The following is a 22,311-nucleotide window of genomic DNA, read 5'->3' on the forward strand; positions in this document are numbered from 1 at the left end:
TCCCCAATCGACGACCCCTCCGCCCTCGGTGACCGAACCTCCTCAACGTCTCACGGCTCCGAGATGCAATTTAACGCCGAGCTCGCTGCGGTTTTATTTTCTGTCGTTTGTCAAATTGTCTATTTGCGGAGGTTTCGTGTAACTGGTGAGACGTTCGAAGCGGGCATCAGCAACTAAGGTGAAGTCAAAATGCCGGATCCGAGGTGAGATACGCGGTCTTGTTCGGTGATAAAAAAAAAAAGAGACAAGGCTTGTTGAAAATCTCGTGGGTTGGGGCACTTTTTTTCTCCTCCACAGTGCCCAGAAAAAATGTCGAGTAGCTTGCCGAGGCTCGCATCCATCTCCCGACAATTATGAGCCAATCGCCTAATTCTAAAATGTCATCTCGGGCCTTTCATTCATCATATCATGCCTGCTATCTCCTTGGCCAAGCCCGCGGAATATCTACTTGAAAATAGAAACAATGGTAAAGCGCGCGTCAGGTGACTCATTGTGCTTCGAGAGGGTCTCAAGTACTAAGGTAGCGTGATAGCTTGGCAAAGTTTGTGTCATTATCAACTAGGTAAATGGGTATCTGCATCTAGTCCGCCCGTAATCATGAAAGGGGTATACGCATTCAAAGAAGTCCCCGTCGTACGAGTCACAAAGAAAAAGCCCGAGGCCGGCTGGCAACCGCATGCTAGCCTCATTCCTTCGTTCCATCGTATCAAGCGTCGGGGTCGCTGTCCCCGTCGTTGAGTGAAGTGTTGAAGTCAACCTTCATTTCCATCATTGCGTCTCTCGCAAGGCATACCACAATGGCGATGGTAATGGCATTCCAAACTGCCTGGTAGTTTTTGCTGAGACCAACCTCGACCTGGTAACTGACATAGGCCTCGTCTCCTTCTTTGGCGGAGTCAATGGTAAGTACCATGACGGATGTGTTGACGATGAAAAGTCCATATATCACGGGCGGCCGGCGGGTGTACTGTTCTTCCTGCCCATGCGGAGACTGACTTGCCGGACTGGAGAGGTTCCAGCCCGGTATCTTGTCCTTCTGGTTATCGTCGTGTTTGGTTCCGTTGCTAGGAGATGTCGAGCGGCGCAATGTGCGAGGTTTCTTTGGCGACGGCGTCTGATACTTGTCGGGCACAAGAACAACTCTATTGTCCTCGATTTCGGCATCTTCATCCTCGTCTTCGCGATAGTCAGGATTCGCTAGACCATTCCTCCAATGAGCGCGATGGGTAGCAGCAGCCGCCTTGAGACGTAACTGCATGTGCTCCTCAATAGCTTGAGGCGACACTTTCGTGTCCACCATGTCAATGATGAGATTCGGCAGATACTCGAGACTGTTGTATCCCCCGTCTTGTTCAGCCCATTTCGCATATTCGTGAAGTTCCTTCTCAATGTGGGCGCGTGCTCTGTGTCTTTGGCGTGTCTGGCACAAGGCTCGCACATGCGCCGTCAGCTCAATGAGCCGAGCGAGTGCTCTGGTAGCTTCAGACTGTTAGCCGTCAACCTTTTCTAAGTTCTCTCGATGTTGGATTCTCACCCTTGAAGTCATTTCCACTTCTCGAGTTGATGACGGGCGGGTGGGCATCAGAGCTTGCGAAGAGAACATCTGGGATGGGGATCCCTCGGAAGTCCATATCCCAATGCGATGGTAGTAGAGGACTGTACTGTCTCATGTACAGAATTTGGAAGAGTCTGTTCTCTTCGTCTGTCCAGTCGTCGCTGCCTGGGAATAGTTTCCTTTCCTCGTCCATCTCGTCCAGCTGCCGCCTCTCCTCGTCCTTTTCCTTTTCGCTCAAGACATCTTCTTTTCTCTTAGAAACTTTGCGCGGTGTCTTTTTGACACGACCGGACAAGATTTTGTCTGATCCGGGTGTGCCGTCTCTGCCAGCACTCGTGCTCGTCGGTGGAGTTTCGGTGAGCGGTGTGGCGCTAAGACGACTGTGAGCGAGTGGTCTACTGATTTGCGGCGTGCGCGCCGGTGAGGCACTCCCCACAGATTCCGATGATTGTCGGTTCATGTCAAAATAGATTGTAATGACATTGGTTGCGCGCGATTCTTAGTAGTGCGATTCAAATGACACTTTGCCAATTTGGCGGTGGGAGTCAAAGTTGGATAAAGTTCAACAAATGGTGGCGCTGCGAGAGTTGCGCGCTTTTTGTCATCTCACGAAGGTGCTGTGTGAGAATGGCAGCTACAACTATACATCTCTTTGTCAAGTCAATTCTCATTGTGTCCTCATCTGGAGACTTCTATTTTGACTACCTACTTGCAGTGACTCGGCGAATACGCAGGAAGCAAGGAGATTGCCGCCCCTCAAGTCGCATTGACCGTGAGTTTCGAGGAAAGCAGCAAGGTCCTAACTATTGTATTGTTTGCGACGGATGCGGCGTCCAAACAAAAAGCCGTTGATGTCCTCTGTTTAAAGTCGATGGCGACGCGGTGAGACAATGGCAATTGAGACAAAAGCCGCGCTTGCTGCAGGCGCTCTCAAGGTAAGGTAAGGCACGGCAGGCAGCACTTGCCTGACAAGGTGTAAGTGTAAAGGCCCGTGCTCCTTCTTTACTCTTGTGTCGTCCAATATTTTTTTGGTCGTAGACCACGTGACTGATCTCCCGGCAGATAACCGGCCTAGCGAAAACTTGTGGGTCTGCTGGCAGAAATGACATCTTACCCAGACGAGATCGATCACTAAAGGTGGGAAGGAACCCCTGCACTAGTGACTTCCCTGCTTTATTAGCGTGCCTGCTTACAGTGGAGAGGCTCTGGTTTGCATGACGGGGCAATTTTTCAGGTCGCGACGACGCGCCTCAGAGCACTCAAGTGCCTTCACCTAGGCTCATTCACGTCCTGCAACTACAACCCAAATAGGTCAACATCGCATTATTCCATCATACGAAAATCATCTTACCAACGCTGTGCGCTTCCTCCAGAACACGCGCCTGCTATAAAAACATTTCTACAAGCAGTCTAGCTATGCGCTAGCTTTTGCGCCAAACCAGCAGTTATTCATCATGAATTGGAGCAAGCAAACCGTCGTTCAACTCAAGGCGGAGTTGAAACGCCGAGGACTCGCCACCGCCGGTCTCAAACAGGAGCTCGTCGAGCGACTGACCACTAGCGACGAGGCAGTAGAGGAAGAGGTGCAGGAAGAGGCACAAGAAGAAGAGGAGGAGGCTTCCACAGAGCCTGAGCCCCAACCCGCCGAATCTGCGGAGGCGCCTACCGAACCTACCCCCATCGATACCACCACCGAAGATTCTGCCGATACTCAGACTACAACTGCGCAAGCAGCTGTGGCAAGCCCTGAACCCAAGCCCGAGCAATCGGCAGCCGAACCCTCAACCCAAAATACGGAGACGACCATTCCGGAATCAATCGCCGCCGCGAACCCTACGCCTCCTGCCCCCGCTGAGATAGCGCAAGATGCTCAGAAACGAAAGCGCCGATCCCAGAGCCCTGCCGAATCGTCAGAGTCGATTACTCACAAGCGCATCAAGGCAGACCAAGACCGTATCGAGGCAGACAAAGCAGACGAGGCACCAAGCTCAGAGTCAACTAGCGTTGCTGGTATCATACACCAAGTCAAGGAAGGTGTGAAGGATGTCTTGAAGGAGAGCCTGGAGGGAGGTAGCGGTCTTCTTGAGGATGTTGCGAAGGAGGCCAAGGACACTTCGAAAGACGTTGAAGAGCTCGCGGAGAGCCACACTTTCGAACAGGACCTGCCGACGACAGAAGCAAACGCCGAAGAAGACACGGAGATGCAGGATGAGCTTAACGGAAAGGTGGACGCAGTCTCTGCCGCCGATCCTGACCATCGACAGGCTTCAGTTCACGGTCAAGAGCACCCCACGGACGGTCCGGTCACTGACCAGGAGCGACACGAGATTGCACCAGCAGACAACAATGACGCCATGGAGTACGAAAGAACGGTGCAGCCAGCTATCCACCCTGCTACCAGGGCTCTCTACATCAAGAACTTGATGAGACCACTGAAGGAGTCCACAGTTCATGACCGTCTTGTTGAGCTATCAACTCCTTCTGGCGCAGAACCCAACTTAGACGATGTCGAGGACGTATACCTAGATTCCATCAAATCTCATGCATTTGCAGTGTTCAGAACTACGACTTTGGCTTCGCGTGTCCGTAGCGCGTTGCATGACGTCACCTGGCCTGACGAAAGCAACCGCAAGCCACTGTCGGTGGACTTTGTGCCACCAGAAAAAGTGAGGGATTGGATTCATGAGGAGGAGGCTGAAGGAAAATCCAACAGAAGCGCTCGATTCGCAGTGCGTTACGACATCGAAGACGATGGATATGTCACCGCTCGCCTGGTCTCTGGTAATGGCGTAACACCGGCCGAGCCAACTAGGGGTGCACCTGCAGGCCCAGCTGTTAAGGACGTCAACGCCATTCCTCTCGGTCCTCGTGGCGGTCGAGGATGTGAAGGAGCTCCCCTAGGCCCCAGAGGAGACTCCCAGCGTGGTCCTGGTCCTAGACCTCCACGACTGATAGAAAACTTTCCTGGAGGCCCTGTACAAACCACGCGAGCCCACCCTCCGGTATCCTTCCAGGCCGTCTCAGATGATCTTGTCAGCAGACGACTGCGAAACATGCGTTCTTACTACACCAAAGATGTTGATAGAGACATGGGCCCGGAGACGGAGATCAACCGCTACATCTTCGAAGAAGGCGACAAGTTTGTTGACCGTGGCCATGAGAACTTTGTCGGCATCCGACCCCCACACAGAGAGGCTGAGCGTCGTCGACAAATGGCCGGCGGAGGGCCGCCCCCGAGGGGACCACCTCCTCCAGGCCGTGGTGGTAGACGCAATGGTGGCAACGGCCGTCGCGGCCCCCGCATGGTCAGCGACAGGTATCTGCCGGGAATTAATGAGAGCGGCCCCTATCGTCAGGGCGACCGTGGAAACTTTGGTGGTTCTCGTCCTGACGGCGGCCGCCGTTTCCGTTCCGACGACCGTGGCAGCCGGTACTAGGAGCCCAAATCATCTCCTCAGAGTGATCGGTTGGCTGCTTCGGCTTCCATCATGCCTATGGCTGCATTCCAAACGCCTTCCACGACCACGTTCAGGCCTCCAGTGGGTTTGCCTAGCAATCTCGAGTCCAATCGACGGCAACTTCACAAGTCTGAATGTCCCAACCATTTGGAAACAGACTACTGCAATTGTCCGTGGCGTGTCGATAATCCCAGCGATCCCCATAATCAGATTACGGACCATTTCCCGCATTGCCGCATCGCCGCTGGCCATGATTTATGCTTTTGTCCCCTGCGCACTCGCCCTGCGACGCCCCCGCTGGTCATTCCAGGCGGACCTGGGTATTCTTCGCCTTCTGGGTCATCGACGGTGATGACACCACCCCCAGCATGGAAACCCGCGTAGCAGAGGCGACTAGGGGTGTTGGTGGTGGAGGATGATCCTGAGCTCAACGACATGCGTGAAGAGGTTTGGACACAGCAGGCTGCCGAGGCGCTGGGACGATTACTTCGAGCATCCCCAACTTTACGATGATCTCGGAAATGGTACTCCTCCTATCCTGCTCTTCTCAGAGCCAACCGGAATATCATGGCAAGTATTCAATACAAAAACTTAGAAGGAAAATGGGTCATTGTGGAGGGAATGCGTCGAGGGACCCCGTCGAGGGAATGCGTCACTTACGGAGCATTAGCTATATGCTCAACAACATCCCAGACTGCCGGTTGGGCGGGCGCGGAAAGGATCAAACACACAAAAATAGATCAGGTCTAGACTGTATTATTCTCTTCTTCTTCTTCTTCTTTTCCCCCAACCGACGGTTCGAAACCATAGAGAGACGTGGGGACAGGCACATAACTCCACGTTGCGATACCACTAGCTAATTGAAGATGCTTCTTGAACATCGTCGAGGTCCATCCTGTTTTGATGCTCGTGATCGATCCATGGCGATCTTTGCACTCGACGAAGAGGATTTATACGTTCTTCAGACACCCGTCTCGTCGGTAGTCAGAGTGTAGGCCCTCTATGGAAGCAACTCTTGAAACGGAAGTGTCTTCGATAGAGTCGAGCCCCAATACTTCCAGCTTCGATTCTGGAAAAGAGCGTAGTTGACAACGAATCAAGCAAAGAAGGAGAGTCCATGGTTGATAATGCTTCAAAAGCTGCGTCTCTGTTGGAATGTACTCCGTGTCCCCAGACCAAAGAGAAGCCACCTAAAAAAAGAAGGGTCCTGACTGACTGCGAGAACTCAATATGAAGTGGCCCCATGACCAAGCCTCGGTGACAAGTTGTCTCTTCCACCCTCTCGTCTAGTCAATCCCCCCTGACAATATCCCACATGCCTCGAGTAGCTCATTAGTTTGCTCTCGTCCTTGGCTTTGCTGGTCTCCTTGACCATTCCGGTATGGATGTCCAACAACCCCATTCACCCTGAAGATTTGGTCCATAGCCCATCTCAAGAGCTCCTTGTATGTCGCGGGCCTGGAGCCATCATCTTCAGGCTCATGGTGAGAGTGGTACGCCTTGTAGGCCGGCCTAACGTATCATGAGCCATTCTATCCACATTTCTTTCGTCACTATTGGCGGTGTTCTTACCAGGCGACTTCGTCAAAGTTTTCCTCGGTGAGGCCCTCTGCGACAAAGCGAGGCATAGGCATACCTTGGTACTAACTGTACTGCTCCTGCCGATCTGATGCCCAAATTCTTGCAGTTCGCTCTGAGATGTTGGGACACAAGTTGAGGTCAATCATATTTCGTAAAGCTTCCTAGGCCTTCTGCTGCGTATCGCTGCGGAAAATTCCAAATCCCGACTGTTGAGGCGGCAAGGCTGTAGGGCAAACAGCGTTCATGAGAGGGCCTTCGATCAGGATCAGCTGTGATGGCAAGGATGTCGAGATCTCTTGGTTGTCCGGGTAGTCTGTGAGTGTTTTGTAGCAAAATTGAGCTAGCCAGAAGCTCTGACGACCTGATTTGGCCGCAGTGGAGAGAGTGGCCTCCCTTAGACGAACAAGGTCAGTGACATCCCCTGCTCTCAGGTGCGGGCAGCGAATACGGCGACCCTTTGCAGTGGCATATGTCTCCCTTATCCGACCTGACAGGAAACTATAGTTGCCTGCTTTCAACTTATTGACGTCTTTGATCATCTCTTCCCAGTCAACTGAAAATAAGCAGTTTGTGTGGACAACACGCTTCCCACTTCGCAGAGTTATTTGTGGACAATCTGCAGGAGGGAGGATATAGGCGTCTTGCGAAATTGTGAAGACTCTGCTGTTCTGTCCAAGCTTTTTGAACACGTAGCTAAGATGTAAGGCTAGTGTTGACTTGCCGCTCGAAGGGCCACCGCCGATACCGACGATGTAGGTTGGGATGTGGGAAGCTTGTCCTTCGACTGCAGTATATTCGCTCGATGCAAGATGTATACTCGAAGACGGTGGCGGAGAGGCAGATTCGAAGCTCGGCGGAGGAAAGTAAAACACTGGTAAAGAAGACGACTCCGATGGCGAGATGTTTCGATAGGCGCCTACCCACTTGGTGAATACTCCCCAATTGAGCCCAGTGACATTGCAGCTCTGCGCCGAATTCTCAAAGTACAAAGGCGCCTGGACGAAGGGTTTAGGAGGAAAGACGCCTTCGCTATTGAATGGCGTTTGAATTGGTCTTTGCCCTTCATGCAAGGCGTCAGCTGCGCACAAGTCCGCTTGCTGACCATAGACTGGGTATATCCAGACTTTTAGCAGGGCGTCGATTTCCTTCGACTCTTCTGGTGTGAACAACAGACCCAGCTGCGAGGCGTCGGCAGCGTGAAGATCCTCCCATTTATCGTAAATGAGGTCCGCCCAGTCATCGTAGGTGAGATCATCCATGCCGGTCGATGTTGAAGAGCTGTCCTTTGGTTGAATCTCGACTTCTGAAGTTGTCATTACGGATACGGAAAAGGGTATAAGGCGTCGAGAAAGACTGAAAAGGCGGCGAGATAGCTGTCGATACGTTTGCAGTATGTGCTAGAGTGATGTGGAAATGAAGTGCGTACGGTGAGTGATGGGCGTCCGAGAACTCAACGATACTGGTCAAGGCCAAGGCTGGTCAACGCCCTTGCATTGCCGTTCTGTGCAATTGCTATGCCTGCCATGATCAGCACCTCTTCTTTCCCTCTGGCAATGGCAATCTTCTTCTTACGCGGCGCCTACCACTGTGGTAGTACTGGTCGTTAGCTGCTGCTTTTTTAGCCTCATGTCACATGAGAAGGAACTGGGGGAAGAATGATGTTTCCATATCATGAACGTTTTGGGTTTCAATTTGGAAAGTAGCTTTCTCAGAGCTGCTATGAACTGTGTAGTGAAAAAAACGAAGAAGGAATCATCAAATCCCACTGAATGTGTATGCCCAAGGTCCAAATAGACCCCAAATCAACTGCCGCGATACCCATAACTACAAGATAAAAAACCAGAAACCCCATTTTGCACCAGGACGCAAGTAACCCCTATTCTGATCACACAACACGGATTCAATTAAGCAGCCGCGGCGAGGGTGGTGGGCTCGACACCAACACGCTCCCTGCTGAGGATGTCAAGCATGAGCTGAGTGGGGCGGTTGTCCTTGAAGATCTTCTCGCTGTCCTTGAACATCTGAACGTTCTCGAGGTACTTGTCAAATAGGTAGGAGCTGTCCATCGGGCCACCCTTGGCCTCGGGGTGGAACTGGGTGGAGAAGATGGGGCGGGTCTTGTGCATCATGCCCTCGTTGGAGCCGTCGTTGAGGTTGACAAAGTACTCCTTGAAGTCGCTGGGGAGGGTGGAGGAGTCAACAGCGTAACCGTGGTTCTGGCTGGTGATGTGGCACTGGCCGGTGGTCAAGTCGAGGGCGGGGATGTTGTGGGCGCGGTTGCCGTACTTGAGCTTGATGGTGCGGGCACCGACGGCCAAGGCGAGAAGCTGGTGGCCGAGGCAAATTCCCATGATGGGAACGGGGGAGGTCTCCATGAGGCGGCCAAGGTTGTAGATGGTCTCCTGGCAGTGAGTCGGGTCACCAGGGCCGTTGGAGATGAAGACACCGTCGAAGTTGCTAGCAACCTTGTGGATGGGGTAGTTGTAGGGGAAGACGGTGACGGAGGCGCCACGGCTGACCAAGCTGCGGAGGATGTTCTCCTTGACACCGCAGTCGATCAGGGCAACGTGGAAGCGGGCGCCAGGGGACTCGACAACGAAGGGAGCCTTGGTGCTGACACGCTTGACCAAGTTGATGGCACCGGGGTCGATGAAGCTCTCGTCCTCGTCGGCGTCGTACTCGTCACCAATGGTGATCCTAGCGAGGGAGGAACCCTGCTCACGGAGGTAGGTGACGATCTCACGAGTGTCGACGCCAGAGATGGCCGGGACACCCTCACGGGCGCACCAGTTGCCCAAGCTCTCAACAGCGGTCCAGTGGCTGTACTCGGTCGCAACGTCGGCGACGACGACACCGGCACACTGGATGTGAGGGGACTCGAAGTACTTGAGGAGGTTGAACTCATCACGCTGGTTGGAGGGCACACCGTAGTTGCCAATCAGGGGCTGGGTGAAGACCAGAATCTGGCCACGGTAGGAGGGGTCGGTCATGGACTCGGGATATCCGACCAGGGAGGTAGTAAAGACGGCCTCGCCAGAGATGTTGGAGTTTGCTCCAAAGGCTCGGCCGGAGAAGACAGGGCCATCCTGAAGGGATTGTTAGCAAGCTTGTTTCTATCATCGCGAAGTAGGTAGATATTTCTCGACATACTCGGATGGTCAAGGTGGCGTCGAGGTTGGCGACGGGGTTGGTGGCGCGGGTCTGGGTAAAGGGCATCTTGCGGCCCTTGCTACCAGCGGCCTGGCCGGAGAGGAATCGGGTCTGAACTCGGAGGCCGGAGCTCAACCCGGCGGCACCGTTGGCCGCGGGCTTGGTGAGGGAAGCCAATCGGGAGAACATGTTGGCTGTGGTTTAGGTAAAGGTGTTGTAGAAGAAGTTCCTTGTGGTTTGGATAGACACTTTAGGGGCTGGCAGCCTTCCACAAGTGGTCTGTTGGGGGGTGGGAAACATGGTCAGTCTCGCGTGCCACTATGGAGGGGCGGTGAGTCAATCGAGGATATTATGCTAACCTGAGAGATAATCCTGAAGATAGCGAGTCAGCAACCGAAATTTAGCAATATTAACGATTGAAAGGAAGCAATGCGTCTTCAGTGCAAGCCGACTAGACCCCAAGGAGCTTCAATTGGGCCATGGGCACCAGCTTGAGACAGAGTTTGGCGGCGGGGTCGAGAGGTATCACGAAGAGGGCGAGCTCAGACGAACCACCAAGGAAAGGATTGGATAAGAGAGATGAATGAAAATCATCTACATACCTGAGAGGTGAAGACTGAAGGACGCCCGTTCATAAGGGCAGCTTGCAAATGGTCAATCAGTAGAAGAAGGGTAGTGAAGTGCTCGAGGCGAGGTTGTGGAGGGATGATGGCTGGATATAATCTGTGACGAGAGTGTTGCACGATGCGGCAGGATTTTTGGATCTGGAGGAGGGAAAGGGAAAGAAAAGAAAGAGAAGTGAAGCGGTGGGAGGAGATCGGGTAGAAAAATAGGAAGCACGAGCGCCGGCACACGGAGTCACACAGATGGAGCGCAGTAGGTACCTCAGCAAACGGGGCCCCTCTTCCTCCACCTCCACCACCGCTCACCCCGTCCAAGTCCCAGGTATTCAACGTCAGGTCAAGGTCAACCTGGCAGGTCACAGCCAGCAGCAGTACACGTACTTGGGTTTGGGCTGGGCAAATTTTTTTCGGGGAGCTTGTCATTGGACCCTTTGGGGAAAGATCGGTCGCTGATTAGCTAGTCAACCAGTGAAGGGGGGTCAACGGGCCCCCCGTTGTGAGGATGCCTGCAGGGGAAAATCTCGCCGCACCAAAGCTTGGGCTGTCACCAAAGCACTGGGCGGGCACTGACAGCCGGCAGGTAAACCGTAGTGTAAGGTAAGGTAGGTAAGGTACCTCCCCGCCCCAGCACAAGGGCGCCCGCCCGCCCGCCGATGTCGTTCCTTATCGCGGGGCTTTACATAATTCGCCCAGCCTTTTAGCAATTCCGCCCTTTAATCATTTTGCCCCTGCTTCTTATCAGCCCTGCTGAAGCCGAATTGGACTGGTCCTATCAGTACGCAGTAAAGTGCTCTTGGACAATTACATCACCGCCCACCGTGCTTTATACTTTGGTATGTACGGAAATGCTCTATTCACAACTTCAGCACTAGAAAAATTCTACGCCGTGCCATTGAGCCGGCATTGGGCTGCGGAAAGACGCTTTTGACCCAGGGATCGCCATTGCAGCTACCCGGCACACTGTTCCAAAGCTTCATTCCCCCAAAATTGACGCAATATCAGAGTTGGTGGGCTCTTTCTCGTCTTGCTTTTCTCTCGCGCCCTCCCCATCCCGCCGCCGGGTTCGGAGTCCCACTTTCAGCTATGTACTATGTAGAGGTGACTGTCCCACTGGGTGAGTTAAAACTGCTGACATTGCATACCGTAGACAGCCCTGGGTTTCCCTGCATAAATCGCCTAGATGCAAATGCATTCAACCATCCACCTAGGTACCAGTTCACCTCTCCCCGGTTGGGCTAGAACGACTGAACAACTCTTCCTGCCTCTTCCAACGGAACGGGGCTGTCAAACGGGGACGCGCATTGGCGGCCGGCCTATCGCAAGCTATCGGGTCCTCCCTTGCCAACCAGAAACGGAAGCCCTCGATTAGAGTCCCTTTCAACCCTTTCTCCGGGATCCTGCAGTCTACACCGACTCGAGCCCGCCTTCCCGCGTCCCTTTTTTGTTCCTGTCTGGACTCTTGGAGGGGCGCGTGTTTGGAACTTTGAAAGAAGACAGATGCAGGACCTTGCAGCACCCATCTGCTCGGAAACACCGGCTCACTCAAGGCGGTCTGCCTCTTTCAACCAATGACTTTAGTACAACATGATTCTAAGCACGTAGCCACGGAACCACGCGAACAACGCGCAGCGGGCCATCATGGTCGGGGGTTTCGTGTACTTGTCGTCTTTTCTTTTCCCCGCCTTTTTGTCTCATTCGTCTTTTGTGTTTAGACTTGCGAGATTCTACGGAATGCTACCTCGACTTCGACCTTGACATGTGGTCTCACCGTGTCAGCAGCTGCCTGGTCGAACATGTCTGGTTACATACATGCCAAGGATGCGGTCAAGAACTTTGGCTTCTGACCCCTCATCTCGTGTTCGAGACTCTGGAGTTCTCATTGCGCTGTCGCCAACAGACGTCAAGTCAGCATTGTAGACAGATAGACCAACCTTCGCGGCAAAGTCACGACTTTCTCATACCGCGTTTGCTGGGACTCTTCTAAACTCTATATGAAGCTATATAAGTGGGGACAGACGCCTCACTGTCAAGTGATCTTGTAAGCAGTAGAAGCCACACGAAGCATTCAAGATGAGATGGCCTTGCAGCAGGATGGAGACTGCTTCAGTTTCATTGCTGCGAGCCGGTGACCTTTTACTGAAGCCAGTTTGAGGCCACTAAAGACCACGATGTTGACCTTGCTGAGATATTAACCATCAAGTCTAATACCCTTCATTTTCTACAAGCTTCAAGTCACACATCAAGTGATGGTCCGCTCTCATAAGATCAGAACACTCAATGCCAACCATTCTACTTTTCTTCCGTCCTCTTCCATCAGAGTATATACAACCTCACCCTCCTCCCCGCCCCCTCAGCCTCAGCCTCCTCCACCATCCTCCGATTCGCCCTCCCAAGCGACCACCTCATCCAAAACACCGTCCCGATACACATGACGGAAAACATCATCATAAGCAAAAAAGCAAGCAGATACCCCGGGTTATCCGCCGGCCTAAAAAAATACGGGCTCCAGATATTCCCAACCTGCGCCAACAAACACACAATCGACGTCGCCGTCGCCCTCTTCTCGGGCGTCTCGCTCGCCACGCTCGCCGCCCAACTGAAAATCAATCCCGTCGACGCAAAGGCTCCCGGAAGGTACAGGAAACTCGCAAAGTACCGCGCCGGCCGGTTCGTCGTCGCCGCCGAGATGACGAAGCCGAGCATGGCGACGCAGACGGGGCCGATAATGTGGAGCCCCCGATCAGCGCGGCGGTCCGAGGAGACGGCGACGCAGAGGGCGACGGCCGCGGCGAGAAGGTAGGGGGGCGCGGTGAGCATCAGGGTCGTTGTGTTAGAGCCTAGACGGAAGCCCTGGACGATTGTCGGGAAGAAGCTGTTGAGGCCATGGGAGGAGAGGTAGAAGGCCATCATGCAGACCTGCGAGCGCCGTCCAAGTCAGTCGAGAACCTGTCTCTCTTCTACTATGCATTTCTCAAAGGGTGGGGGGAAGCTGCGCTCCCTAAAACAGCGGCAGGATCAATGAGAAGGGAAAGGGGGGGGGGGGGGGGGGTAGAGTGGGAAACTCACAAAAGCCCACGTCCTCGCATCCTTAACAGCAAGCCCCAACCCCTTCCACACACTCGACGTCTCCTCGGGCACCGAAACCCGATCAGCCGCCATCCTCTGCGCCGCGACCTGCAGCTCTCGCTCTGACATGAGCCACGAACACATACCCGTCCGGGACCCGACGTAATCCGGCAGGAAAGCCAGCGCCGCGAACGCGGACGCGAAGCTCCCCGCGCCCTCGATGATGAAGAGCCACTGCCAGCCCGCGAGCCCGCGCGCGCCGTCGAGGTGCGCAAAGACGGCGGCGGAGATGAGTCCCGAGAAGGCGGTCGCGATGAGCATGCCCGAGTAGAGTATTGCTGTGCGGAGGGCGATTTCTGTTTGGGTGTACCAGCAGGAGAGGACGTAGAAGATCTGGCCATCACGAAATTGTGGTTTAGCAGAGGTCGAGGGTTCTCTACGCTTTAGGGAGAGAAACAAGCTAGATTGCCTCTCGAAAAGAGGGAATGTTCACGAGAAGAAGCACGAGTTGCGTCACTTACCCCTGGGAAGAACGGCGCCTCAACAATACCCAGTATCACTCTGATAGCGACAAGGCTTGAGAAATTCTTCGCCGCGGCCGTCGAGGCCGATACACAGGACCACAGGAGCACGCAGCACGGGAGGTATATGCTCGGACGCACGCGGGTGATGAGCATGTTGGACGGCAACTGGGCGACCATGTACCTGATTCGCCAAGAAGAAAAGGGGTCAGCGATAGTCCTAAACACACGGAGAGAGAGAGAGAGAGAGAGAGAGAGAGAGAGAGAGAGAGAGAGTCTCGGCAAATGACCCAAAGGAAAGACTCACCCGACGTTGAATATCGCCACGGCGGTGTTGAACTGCTCCCCCACGAGCCCAAGATCCGCCTCAAACTTGTCTAACTTGGCCTGTCTATACCGCGGATCGATCATCATACGTCAGTATATTGCGAAAAGCTCTCCTCCTGCTACGGAACAGCGGACCAGCAACTCCAATGTCAAAGGAACCAAAATCCCCAGGAAAGGAGACGAGAAAATAAACGTACGCGAGATTATTCCTGTCGAGATAATTGAACATGTACAGCGTCCAAATTACCGGCATAAGAGTCACATCCAGCTTCCGCACCAGGCTCTTCTCCGCCGCGCGCCACTCGGGGTGTGCCATGGCCACTTCATCGGGGGTCTCGAGCACGAGCCGCGGCGATGATGGGGACGCCGGCGGCGACGAGGCGGAAGGCAGCGGGCCTTTCTCGATCGTGTCGACCGAGACCTCCTCTTTACTCGTCGAGGTGATTTTGCCCATCTAAGCGACTTCGGATTCCAGCTTCCAGTGTACGATTGTCAGCGCGAACGATTAGAAATCGATGGTTAAGGGGGGTTCAGAATGCGAGGTGAAGATGAATCGTTGATCAAAGGGTTTGAGGGTGGGTGTGGCAGCTTTTGTCTTTTGATATATCGAGCCAAACCGGGCTGGCGTCGACCTCGCTTTCGGACGTGGACATGACCTGGATGGTAAAGGCCAGAAGGTTTGTGTTCCTTTCCCCTCTCCTCTCCCCCCCTTCCACACTAACACATACACATTTTCCCATCACTCAAATGGAAGCACATGGGAAATGGCTCAAAAAACAAAGCAAAACAGCCAGGCATCAACAAGCCGAAAACCATAGGTCCCGATAACGAGCTTGGCTTCCAGGTTTTGCCGGTTATCATTACCACAGTCAAGTCTCAGCATGTCACCATAACGAGTGTGTTCTCATCACATTGGGCGGGGGGGTGGACGACTTTCCTGCTCAATGTTCCAGACTCTAAAGTCAAAAAGGGATCCTTCTCACGCGGCCCCGAAATGCTTAAATTGCCAACGCCAGGTAAAGGTAAGTATGCAACTCTCAAACTCTACAACGCGTCGCGGCTGTGACGTTGGGGGAAGAAGGGAGGGTAAGGATGGTAGGTCATCTGCGAAAGCTTGGGTTCAAGCTTGTAGAAAAGTCTATTCGTCCAATACCGTCTGTCTGCTGTGGTATGGACGAGCGTATGATCGGACGGGGGCTTTTTTGACTCGGCCGATGCGCTTCCGTGAGGGGTTATGGTAGGGAACGGACCTTCAGAATCGTGGTCTTCATTGATCCTTTTCTCTCCTTTAGAGAGAATGGCTATAATCACATACAGCATGGTGGGCGGTTCCTCATGCTGTGAGATTCAAGAAAGACAGGAGATGTATATGCTCAACGAAGTTACGTCGCAAGTGGCCTATAGTTGACTATAGTTGACTAAGAAATATTCGACCAATGTTACACATGTGATATTGAGACACTTTGCCCAACACCGCAGGTATTGTACCAAGAGGTCTCATGATGGCCTGCTATACCTACACAAACCGCCCATTCCACCCACCCATGACGTTCTCACACCATCGTCGTGCGAAGCTCAATGAGCCGTGGGACTATGCGGCTCACTAGCTCATATACATGTGTACATCTCTGACCTCATAACAACCGAGCAAACTTGCCGCAACGGCTCCGAAGTTCTAGAACCAAAGGAAGCACCCAGAACCAAACCGACTTCGGCGCTCGCTCAAACACAGTACACAGTGGTTCAAGTAGGTGAGTAGTAAGTCGTGTTTATCGTTCAGCAAAAAGTCCAGCGAACAAGGCGGGAATAAGCCATGCCCCTCCACCCCGCAAGACCGTGAGGCTCTCTGAATGGTCAGTCGTAGAAATAAACTATATCCAGGGGCCAGCAACGCCCGCGTCTGCCGTTGCCGTCTGCCCGAAATGTCCGAATGGTGAGTTGGCCCTCATGTTAACAATGGAGAGTCGTTGAAGAAAGCGACGATCACAGGAATGTGGGGATGGGAATACAACACTAGCCTAACTGCATCCACGGCAGTTGCGTCATGAGGGAGGCGATGTCGGTTAGACAATCCCCGGACACTACTATCTCGGCGCGTCTTGGCGGGGTTTCCTCGGACTTTGACCTTCTTCTCTCTCTGTCTCTATGTCATTCACCCGCAATTTCATAAGGATATCAAATTCCGACATTTAATTGACGAATTATTTTCTATCACTAGCCTTAAGAGTTGAGATCAATTAAATATTACCCATCATAGTGAAATTGATCTAGCAATCGAAGCCGAAAATGACATCAAGCAACGATAGCTCCTCAACCCCAGTCTCGGCAGCAACAAAGCTGCGGCAACGCCTCAGCGAGACCGACGACCTGATCCTCCTACCAGGCGTATACGATGGCTTCAGCGCCAGAATCGCACTCGAAGTTGGCTTCGACGGTCTCTACATGGTGAAAGCCTACCAAACCACACTCAAACTCAACCTCTCATTCTCACTCCCACCCCTTCACTAACACGAGAAACCCAGACCGGCGCAGGAACATCAGCCTCAAAACTAGGCCTCCCAGACCTCGGCTTCGCAACCTTAGACGACATGCGCTCCCACGCCGAAATGCTCGCCAACCTAGACCCTAACATTCCCCTAGTAGCAGACGCAGACAGAGGCTACGGCGGCCCCAACATGGTCGCCCGCACCGTAACCCAATACGCCCGCAGCGGCGTCTCAGGCCTCCACATCGAAGACCAAGTCCAGACAAAACGCTGCGGCCACCTGACAGGCAAACAAGTTGTCGACACAGACGTCTTCGTCTCCCGCATCAAAGCCGCCTTCCTCGCGCGCCGCAAAATCGGCTCCGACATCGTCGTCATCGCCCGCACCGACGCGATCCAGACGCACGGCTTCAACGAGGCGCTGCGCCGGCTCCGGGCGGCCGTCGAGGCGGGCGCGGACGTCGCGTTCCTCGAGGGCGTGACGTCGGCGGAGGAGGCGAGGATGGCGTGCCAGGCTCTCGCGCCGACGCCGGTGCTGCTGAACATGGTCGAGCACGGTGCGACGCCTTCGTGGACGGCGGCCGAGGCCAAGGAGCTGGGATACCGCATGATGATTGTGCCGTTTGCGGCCATTGCGCCGGCGTACGAGGCGATTCGCGAGTCGCTGGCGAGATTGAAGGAGACGGGCGTGGTCGGGACAAAGTCTGATTTCTCGCCGAGGAAGCTGTTTAGCATTGTTGGGCTGCAGGAGGCTATGGAGTTTGATAAAGCTGCCGGTGGGAGCTCGTATAGCCAGGTGTGATGGCCGAAAGACCGATAGCCACAGTGAAGTCGATTCGATGTAAAGAAGTTGGACGACGGCCTCTGTGATATCATCTTTGGTCCTGCGGAATATACACCCGACCCACCTAAGGTAGGCTGACTAGGCACTTGCCTTGTGAATACTATCTCGATGAGCACCTGCCTTAGGAGTGCTTGCCTTACCTTATATTCAAATCGAGCGCCCTTTTTCTCAACCAAGCCCAATCGAGCCCGGTGGCCGAGCGGTATAGCGCATTGAGACGTTAGGATACGAACTTGGTGAGAAACCCTGAGAAGTCTGCTCTCCCAAGCAGATGGAGGGCTTCGTAGGTGTAGCGTAGTCAGGGTTCGATTCCCGGACCTCGCACCCGAGCTTTTGTTTTTTTGCCCTCTTTGATTGATACTAGGAGATACTGGCAGGCTACGGTGGTGAACTCTGCATACGTTCGACGTCATTCGTTTGGAGGTCGACCTAACTAGACGAGCCGATGCATGTCGCGGATTTCAATCTAGAATAATCAGCAAACTCAGCGCAGCAAACGTTCATGCTGGTTAACCGCATCCCGCGTCCCATGTGCCTTCGCATTCCGAGACCTATCTCCGAGATGCCTCGCAATCTGAATTTACTCTCGCCGATTCCGTATGGGCGGTACATTGCGTGCTCGGCTTCACGTCGCTAACCGGACCGTTCCGTTAACTTGCCTATGGTCCACAACTATCTTGCAAGGTTCGACAGCGAAGCGGATGACCACCGCGTAACACCTACCCTGGGCCGAGCTCTCGACCAAGATGCTAAGGGGGGCAAGGTATATCAGCTTGCTTTCCCGTCTGAACAATTGATGATTATGTCGCTTATCGTTCTCCCTCGACTCCAAGATGGCAGAAGTCAGCCGATTCGAGCCGCACAAAATGGTGTGGCAGCAAGAAATCTTCATGTGACACACCCGGGCTAGGACCTGGTACATCGATCTAACGCAATGGAGGGCCACCAGTACCGTGAGTTTAGTGCTTTTGTAGAACAGCTGCGATGTCAGTAATAAACATTACGAACTTATTGCGTTGGTTAAGATGTGCCGCGAGATATCATTGATGGCTCGAAAGTGCATTCGTATTCCGAATACTGCGTCCGCGATCATGTCCGAACATCCGAGGAGCCTGCGTTTGAATCGTTTCTATTGCAAAAAAGGGTCTCTTCGTATTGGTACAAGCCATGACACGCCCCTTACAAGGCGCCGAGCTCCTTGAGCTTCGCAACGAGACCGTCAACGTCCTCGACCTTGCCGCCACCCTGGCGCTGAGGGGGCTCTGTGAAGATTGGTTAGCTCGCAATTTCTCCAGAAGAAAACATAACCAGTCCGTCTTCTGAGCAGGCATGTAGGGGAAAAGACAGTGGTTTCGCTAAGAGCGCAAAAAAGGACTCACCAGTAACCTTCAAAACCTTCAACCTCTTCTCAACACCAATCCCGTAGTCGGCCAGCTTCTTCTTCTCAAGCGGCTTCTTCTTCGCCTTCATAATATTCGGCAAGCTCGCGTACCGCGGCTCGTTGAGCCGCAGATCCGTCGTAATCACCATCGGCAACTTCGCCTTGACCGTCTCCACGCCACCATCAACCTCGCGCGTGACGCTCACGCTATCCCCCTCGCCAAACTCCACCACGCTCGCCGACGTAGCCTGCGGCCAGCCCAGAAGCCCAGCGAGCATCTGGCCCGTCTGGTTCGCGTCGTCGTCGATGCTCTGCTTGCCGAGGATGACGAGGTTGGACTTGTGCTCCTCGGCGGCCTTGCGCAGCAGCTTGGCCACGCTCAGGGGCTCCAGGTCGTCGCCCTCCTTGGTCTCGACGTGGATCGCGCGGTCGGCGCCCATGGCCATGGCGGTGCGCAGCACGTCGACGGCCTTGGGGGGTCCCGCCGAGATGACGGTGATGTCCTCGACGCCGCCGGGCGCCCGCTTCTTCTCGCGGATGCGGACCGACTCCTCGACCGAGAGCTCGTCAAAGGGGTTCATGGAGTGTTTGACGCCGGCCGTCTCGACGCCCGTCTGGGCCTTGTTGACTCGGGGCTTGACCTAAGTTTTGCGGAACCATTGATGTTAGTTGAGGACCACACAATCACAAGCCAATTTCTGCGGGAGTGCCCATTGCGTGCGGTCGTGAGAGCTTTGGTAGACGTACAGCATAGTCAATGACCCGCTTCACGGGAACGAGGATTCGGAGGGCGGACATGACTGGGCTCTCTCTCTCGTTATGCTTCTTCAATGGCTCGGTGTTGATGCGTGGAGGGGGGCTGCTTGTGGTACTGCGCAGATGGGAATTGGAGGGTGTGGTGGGAGCTCGAGGTCTTCAATGGTCAAGGTCCGTGTCGTCACTGGGGAAAATGGGACCTCCGTCGTTAGCGATACCGGCTAACCTCGGGTCACCGCCCCACCGTAAGCCCTTTTCGGTCATTCGAGCGTAGACGCCGACTTGCAGGCTCATAATCCCGAAGCTTCTCATTTTTGGTCGATTTGTTCGTTTGGAAGTCCCGCCCTCACATAAGGCATCTCGGCTTTGAGAAGTTCGCTTCGCTCAACTCTATCCACTCAGTAGAGCATTGTCACCATGAAAGCATGAGACACACTTAGCTTAACAGTTGCACACCTACTAGACATACCAGTGCATAGCGTCTCTAAGGTCGAAACAAGTGATATTGCAGTCTAAATTGATATTCTTCGACTTGCAGGCCTGCCAAAGCACAACAACCGCTCACCCATACAACCCCTAAACCCTCCTTCCCGGACACCGTATATAACGCCCGCACTCACCAGTCATCCCACCCATCATTGTCCTTCTTCGCAGCCGGTGCCGCGGCACCTCCAGTCTTCTTGCCCATAGCAGACGTACCAATCGAGCTGCCGCTCTGCGTCTGCCTCTGGTCCGCCAGACTGCTAAAGCTGTCCCAAAAGTCCTTTTTGCTCTCATCCAACGGCGCCTGTCTCGACGCTCCGCCCTGGCCCCCTTGGCTGGGACCGCCCTCGACGAAGCGGTTGAAGCCGTCATGGGCATTGCGGGCACCCTGCTGCGCGACGCGGCCCGCGTTGGCCGCCGCCATCTGCGCTTGCTTTGCAAAGTCGGATTCGGCAAGCTAATTTCAAGGAGGACGTCGGATTAGTCCGGAGTTCTTCGTTCGGGCCGGCGCCGGAGGAGATATGATTGAAGTAGAAGAGTCACCCACCTGTTTCGCTGTGGGCTGAATGTAGCCATCGTTGACCGTCTTGGCCGTCTTGGAGACGGTGGTTGTGAACCAGCCGAACCCCTTGGTCAGAGCAGCCACTGGATCCCTCTGTAAATCATCCACGGTCGGGATACCGCTTTCCTTCTTCTCGGGCATGGGGCTGCTGCCGAATCCTGCGTATTTTCCTCCTTGGCTGGGAGGCAAGTCTTCGGATCGGGAGGCGTTCTCGGCGCCGAGCTTGGAGAAGTATTTGTCGTCCACCTTGACCTTCCTGCCGGGACTGGCGGCGCGGCTGTTTGTGCTGCTGAGAGGTGTGCCCGTTCGGCTGGCGGGCTTCGCCGCCGGTGCTGGTGCAGGCTTCTTCTCGCCGGGAACGTACTCCTTGCCCTCGACCTTGGCAGAAAGCCTGTCCTTCCACTCCTCACCGACCTCGCCACTGTATCGCTCCGCGATCGTCGCGTCGTCCCACGAGATACCTCTCATCTTGGTGTCCTCGTGCTGTTCGAAGAAGTTGCGCCAGTTCTCGTTGCCACCCAGGCGCATCCGTTCGATCTCGACCTGCTTAAATGCGTCCATTGAAATGCTGCGCACGAAAGAAATGTGCACACCGAGACCGCGATGGATACCGGCGCATGAGAGGCAGATGAAGATGCCGAACTTCGGGGAGGCCCATTGCGGGGATGGTGCGTTGCAGTCGCAGCAGACGTTGTTCTTGGCCTCCTTTTGAATCGCGGCTAGCTGTGAGGAGACGTTGGGTTAGCGGCGAGTCGCGGAGTCGCAAGCGAGGCCCTCGACTTGGGAGAAGACTCACCTTGGCGCGCGTCTCGGGATCAACCTCCCACATGGCCTTGGAAGCCATCGTGGGAAGGAATTAGGGCTGGTGATTGGGTATGAGGGGAAACCCGTGGCAAAGGAGAGCTGATTGAGGTACGTGGGAGGTTGTCTTGTCGCAGAGGAGTTGTGGAGGGGCTTTCTCGATGCCGATAAGGGGTTTTGCTGGCAGTCGACTAGGGTGCGGGAGTCTGGGCGTCTGGTCAGGTTGGGTACCTTTTAGTGACTGACGTTGCCCTCAATTTCATCCATGTATTTGAGTTTCTTGGCCTAGGGGAACGGACACGTGAGCTACCAAGTCTCTGGTAACACCAACCTGCCAATTTGTGCTTCCAGGTCCATGGAGTTATCGTCATGCTCAAGTGTATGGATTCTCATTCAAGCAATCGAGGCAGCACATATTGAATCTCTCACGTCGGTCAGGTAGTCACGGCGCAAAAGACAAGGTAAGGTAGACAGGGGGCCTTCAACTCCATGGGGCTCTGCTGGAGACTCGACAGTCAAGGAAAGGTCCAGACTTTGGTCTGGGACACTTGGCTTTTGGGGCTCTGCCGCCACCCAATGATAGTCCTCGAAACGCTATACATGCACCACTGAAACCAACCACTGATTCCCACCGAATGCTCAACGAAAAGTGTCAAGGTCCTAGGAACGACATACCTTACCTTCCTAGATTTGCATGGCCATGGAACTCCATGTGCAA

General features: G+C 54.2%; 10 protein-coding genes across 10 annotated transcripts; 2 read left to right on the top strand and 8 right to left on the bottom strand.

The window, feature by feature from the left end:
* Positions 1 to 706: 706 nt before the first annotated feature.
* On the bottom strand, positions 707 to 2,015 carry CTAM01_03185 (uncharacterized protein; the record flags this gene model as incomplete). The annotated part of the gene is made up of 2 exons (XM_060519222.1): positions 707 to 1,479; positions 1,535 to 2,015. 2 exons carry the CDS (start codon positions 2,013 to 2,015, stop codon positions 707 to 709), a joined length of 1,254 nt encoding a protein of 417 aa, XP_060386221.1.
* Positions 2,016 to 3,009: 994 nt separating this feature from the next.
* On the top strand, positions 3,010 to 4,992 carry CTAM01_03186 (SAP domain-containing protein; the record flags this gene model as incomplete). Its single annotated transcript, XM_060519223.1, has 1 exon — positions 3,010 to 4,992. One exon carries the CDS (start codon positions 3,010 to 3,012, stop codon positions 4,990 to 4,992), a length of 1,983 nt encoding a protein of 660 aa, XP_060386222.1.
* Positions 4,993 to 6,299: 1,307 nt separating this feature from the next.
* Positions 6,300 to 6,647, bottom strand: CTAM01_03187 (uncharacterized protein; the record flags this gene model as incomplete). Its single annotated transcript, XM_060519224.1, has 2 exons — positions 6,300 to 6,525; positions 6,586 to 6,647. The coding sequence occupies 2 exons, from the start codon at positions 6,645 to 6,647 to the stop codon at positions 6,300 to 6,302; spliced, it is 288 nt and encodes a 95-aa protein (XP_060386223.1).
* Positions 6,648 to 6,755: 108 nt separating this feature from the next.
* CTAM01_03188 (uncharacterized protein) lies at positions 6,756 to 7,910 on the bottom strand (the record flags this gene model as incomplete). Its single annotated transcript, XM_060519225.1, has 1 exon — positions 6,756 to 7,910. One exon carries the CDS (start codon positions 7,908 to 7,910, stop codon positions 6,756 to 6,758), a length of 1,155 nt encoding a protein of 384 aa, XP_060386224.1.
* A 401-nt stretch (positions 7,911 to 8,311) lies between these two features.
* CTAM01_03189 (uncharacterized protein) lies at positions 8,312 to 8,446 on the bottom strand (the record flags this gene model as incomplete). The annotated part of the gene is made up of 1 exon (XM_060519226.1): positions 8,312 to 8,446. The coding sequence occupies one exon, from the start codon at positions 8,444 to 8,446 to the stop codon at positions 8,312 to 8,314; it is 135 nt and encodes a 44-aa protein (XP_060386225.1).
* Positions 8,447 to 8,498: 52 nt separating this feature from the next.
* On the bottom strand, positions 8,499 to 9,933 carry CTAM01_03190 (carbamoyl-phosphate synthase; the record flags this gene model as incomplete). The annotated part of the gene is made up of 2 exons (XM_060519227.1): positions 8,499 to 9,680; positions 9,745 to 9,933. The coding sequence occupies 2 exons, from the start codon at positions 9,931 to 9,933 to the stop codon at positions 8,499 to 8,501; spliced, it is 1,371 nt and encodes a 456-aa protein (XP_060386226.1).
* Positions 9,934 to 12,680: 2,747 nt separating this feature from the next.
* CTAM01_03191 (major facilitator superfamily transporter) lies at positions 12,681 to 14,735 on the bottom strand (the record flags this gene model as incomplete). The annotated part of the gene is made up of 5 exons (XM_060519228.1): positions 12,681 to 13,283; positions 13,434 to 13,826; positions 13,955 to 14,138; positions 14,262 to 14,345; positions 14,479 to 14,735. 5 exons carry the CDS (start codon positions 14,733 to 14,735, stop codon positions 12,681 to 12,683), a joined length of 1,521 nt encoding a protein of 506 aa, XP_060386227.1.
* A 1,832-nt stretch (positions 14,736 to 16,567) lies between these two features.
* Positions 16,568 to 17,568, top strand: CTAM01_03192 (uncharacterized protein; the record flags this gene model as incomplete). Its single annotated transcript, XM_060519229.1, has 2 exons — positions 16,568 to 16,726; positions 16,804 to 17,568. The coding sequence occupies 2 exons, from the start codon at positions 16,568 to 16,570 to the stop codon at positions 17,566 to 17,568; spliced, it is 924 nt and encodes a 307-aa protein (XP_060386228.1).
* A 1,221-nt stretch (positions 17,569 to 18,789) lies between these two features.
* Positions 18,790 to 19,789, bottom strand: CTAM01_03193 (electron transfer flavoprotein domain-containing protein; the record flags this gene model as incomplete). The annotated part of the gene is made up of 3 exons (XM_060519230.1): positions 18,790 to 18,872; positions 18,990 to 19,632; positions 19,739 to 19,789. The coding sequence occupies 3 exons, from the start codon at positions 19,787 to 19,789 to the stop codon at positions 18,790 to 18,792; spliced, it is 777 nt and encodes a 258-aa protein (XP_060386229.1).
* Positions 19,790 to 20,363: 574 nt separating this feature from the next.
* On the bottom strand, positions 20,364 to 21,636 carry CTAM01_03194 (uncharacterized protein; the record flags this gene model as incomplete). The annotated part of the gene is made up of 3 exons (XM_060519231.1): positions 20,364 to 20,687; positions 20,778 to 21,515; positions 21,589 to 21,636. The coding sequence occupies 3 exons, from the start codon at positions 21,634 to 21,636 to the stop codon at positions 20,364 to 20,366; spliced, it is 1,110 nt and encodes a 369-aa protein (XP_060386230.1).
* Positions 21,637 to 22,311: the final 675 nt, after the last annotated feature.

The sequence above is a fragment of the Colletotrichum tamarilloi genome (genome assembly GCF_030869305.1).
Source record: "Colletotrichum tamarilloi strain Tom-12 chromosome Unknown Scaffold_7.1, whole genome shotgun sequence".
In the NCBI taxonomy this organism is placed as follows: domain Eukaryota; kingdom Fungi; phylum Ascomycota; class Sordariomycetes; order Glomerellales; family Glomerellaceae; genus Colletotrichum; species Colletotrichum tamarilloi.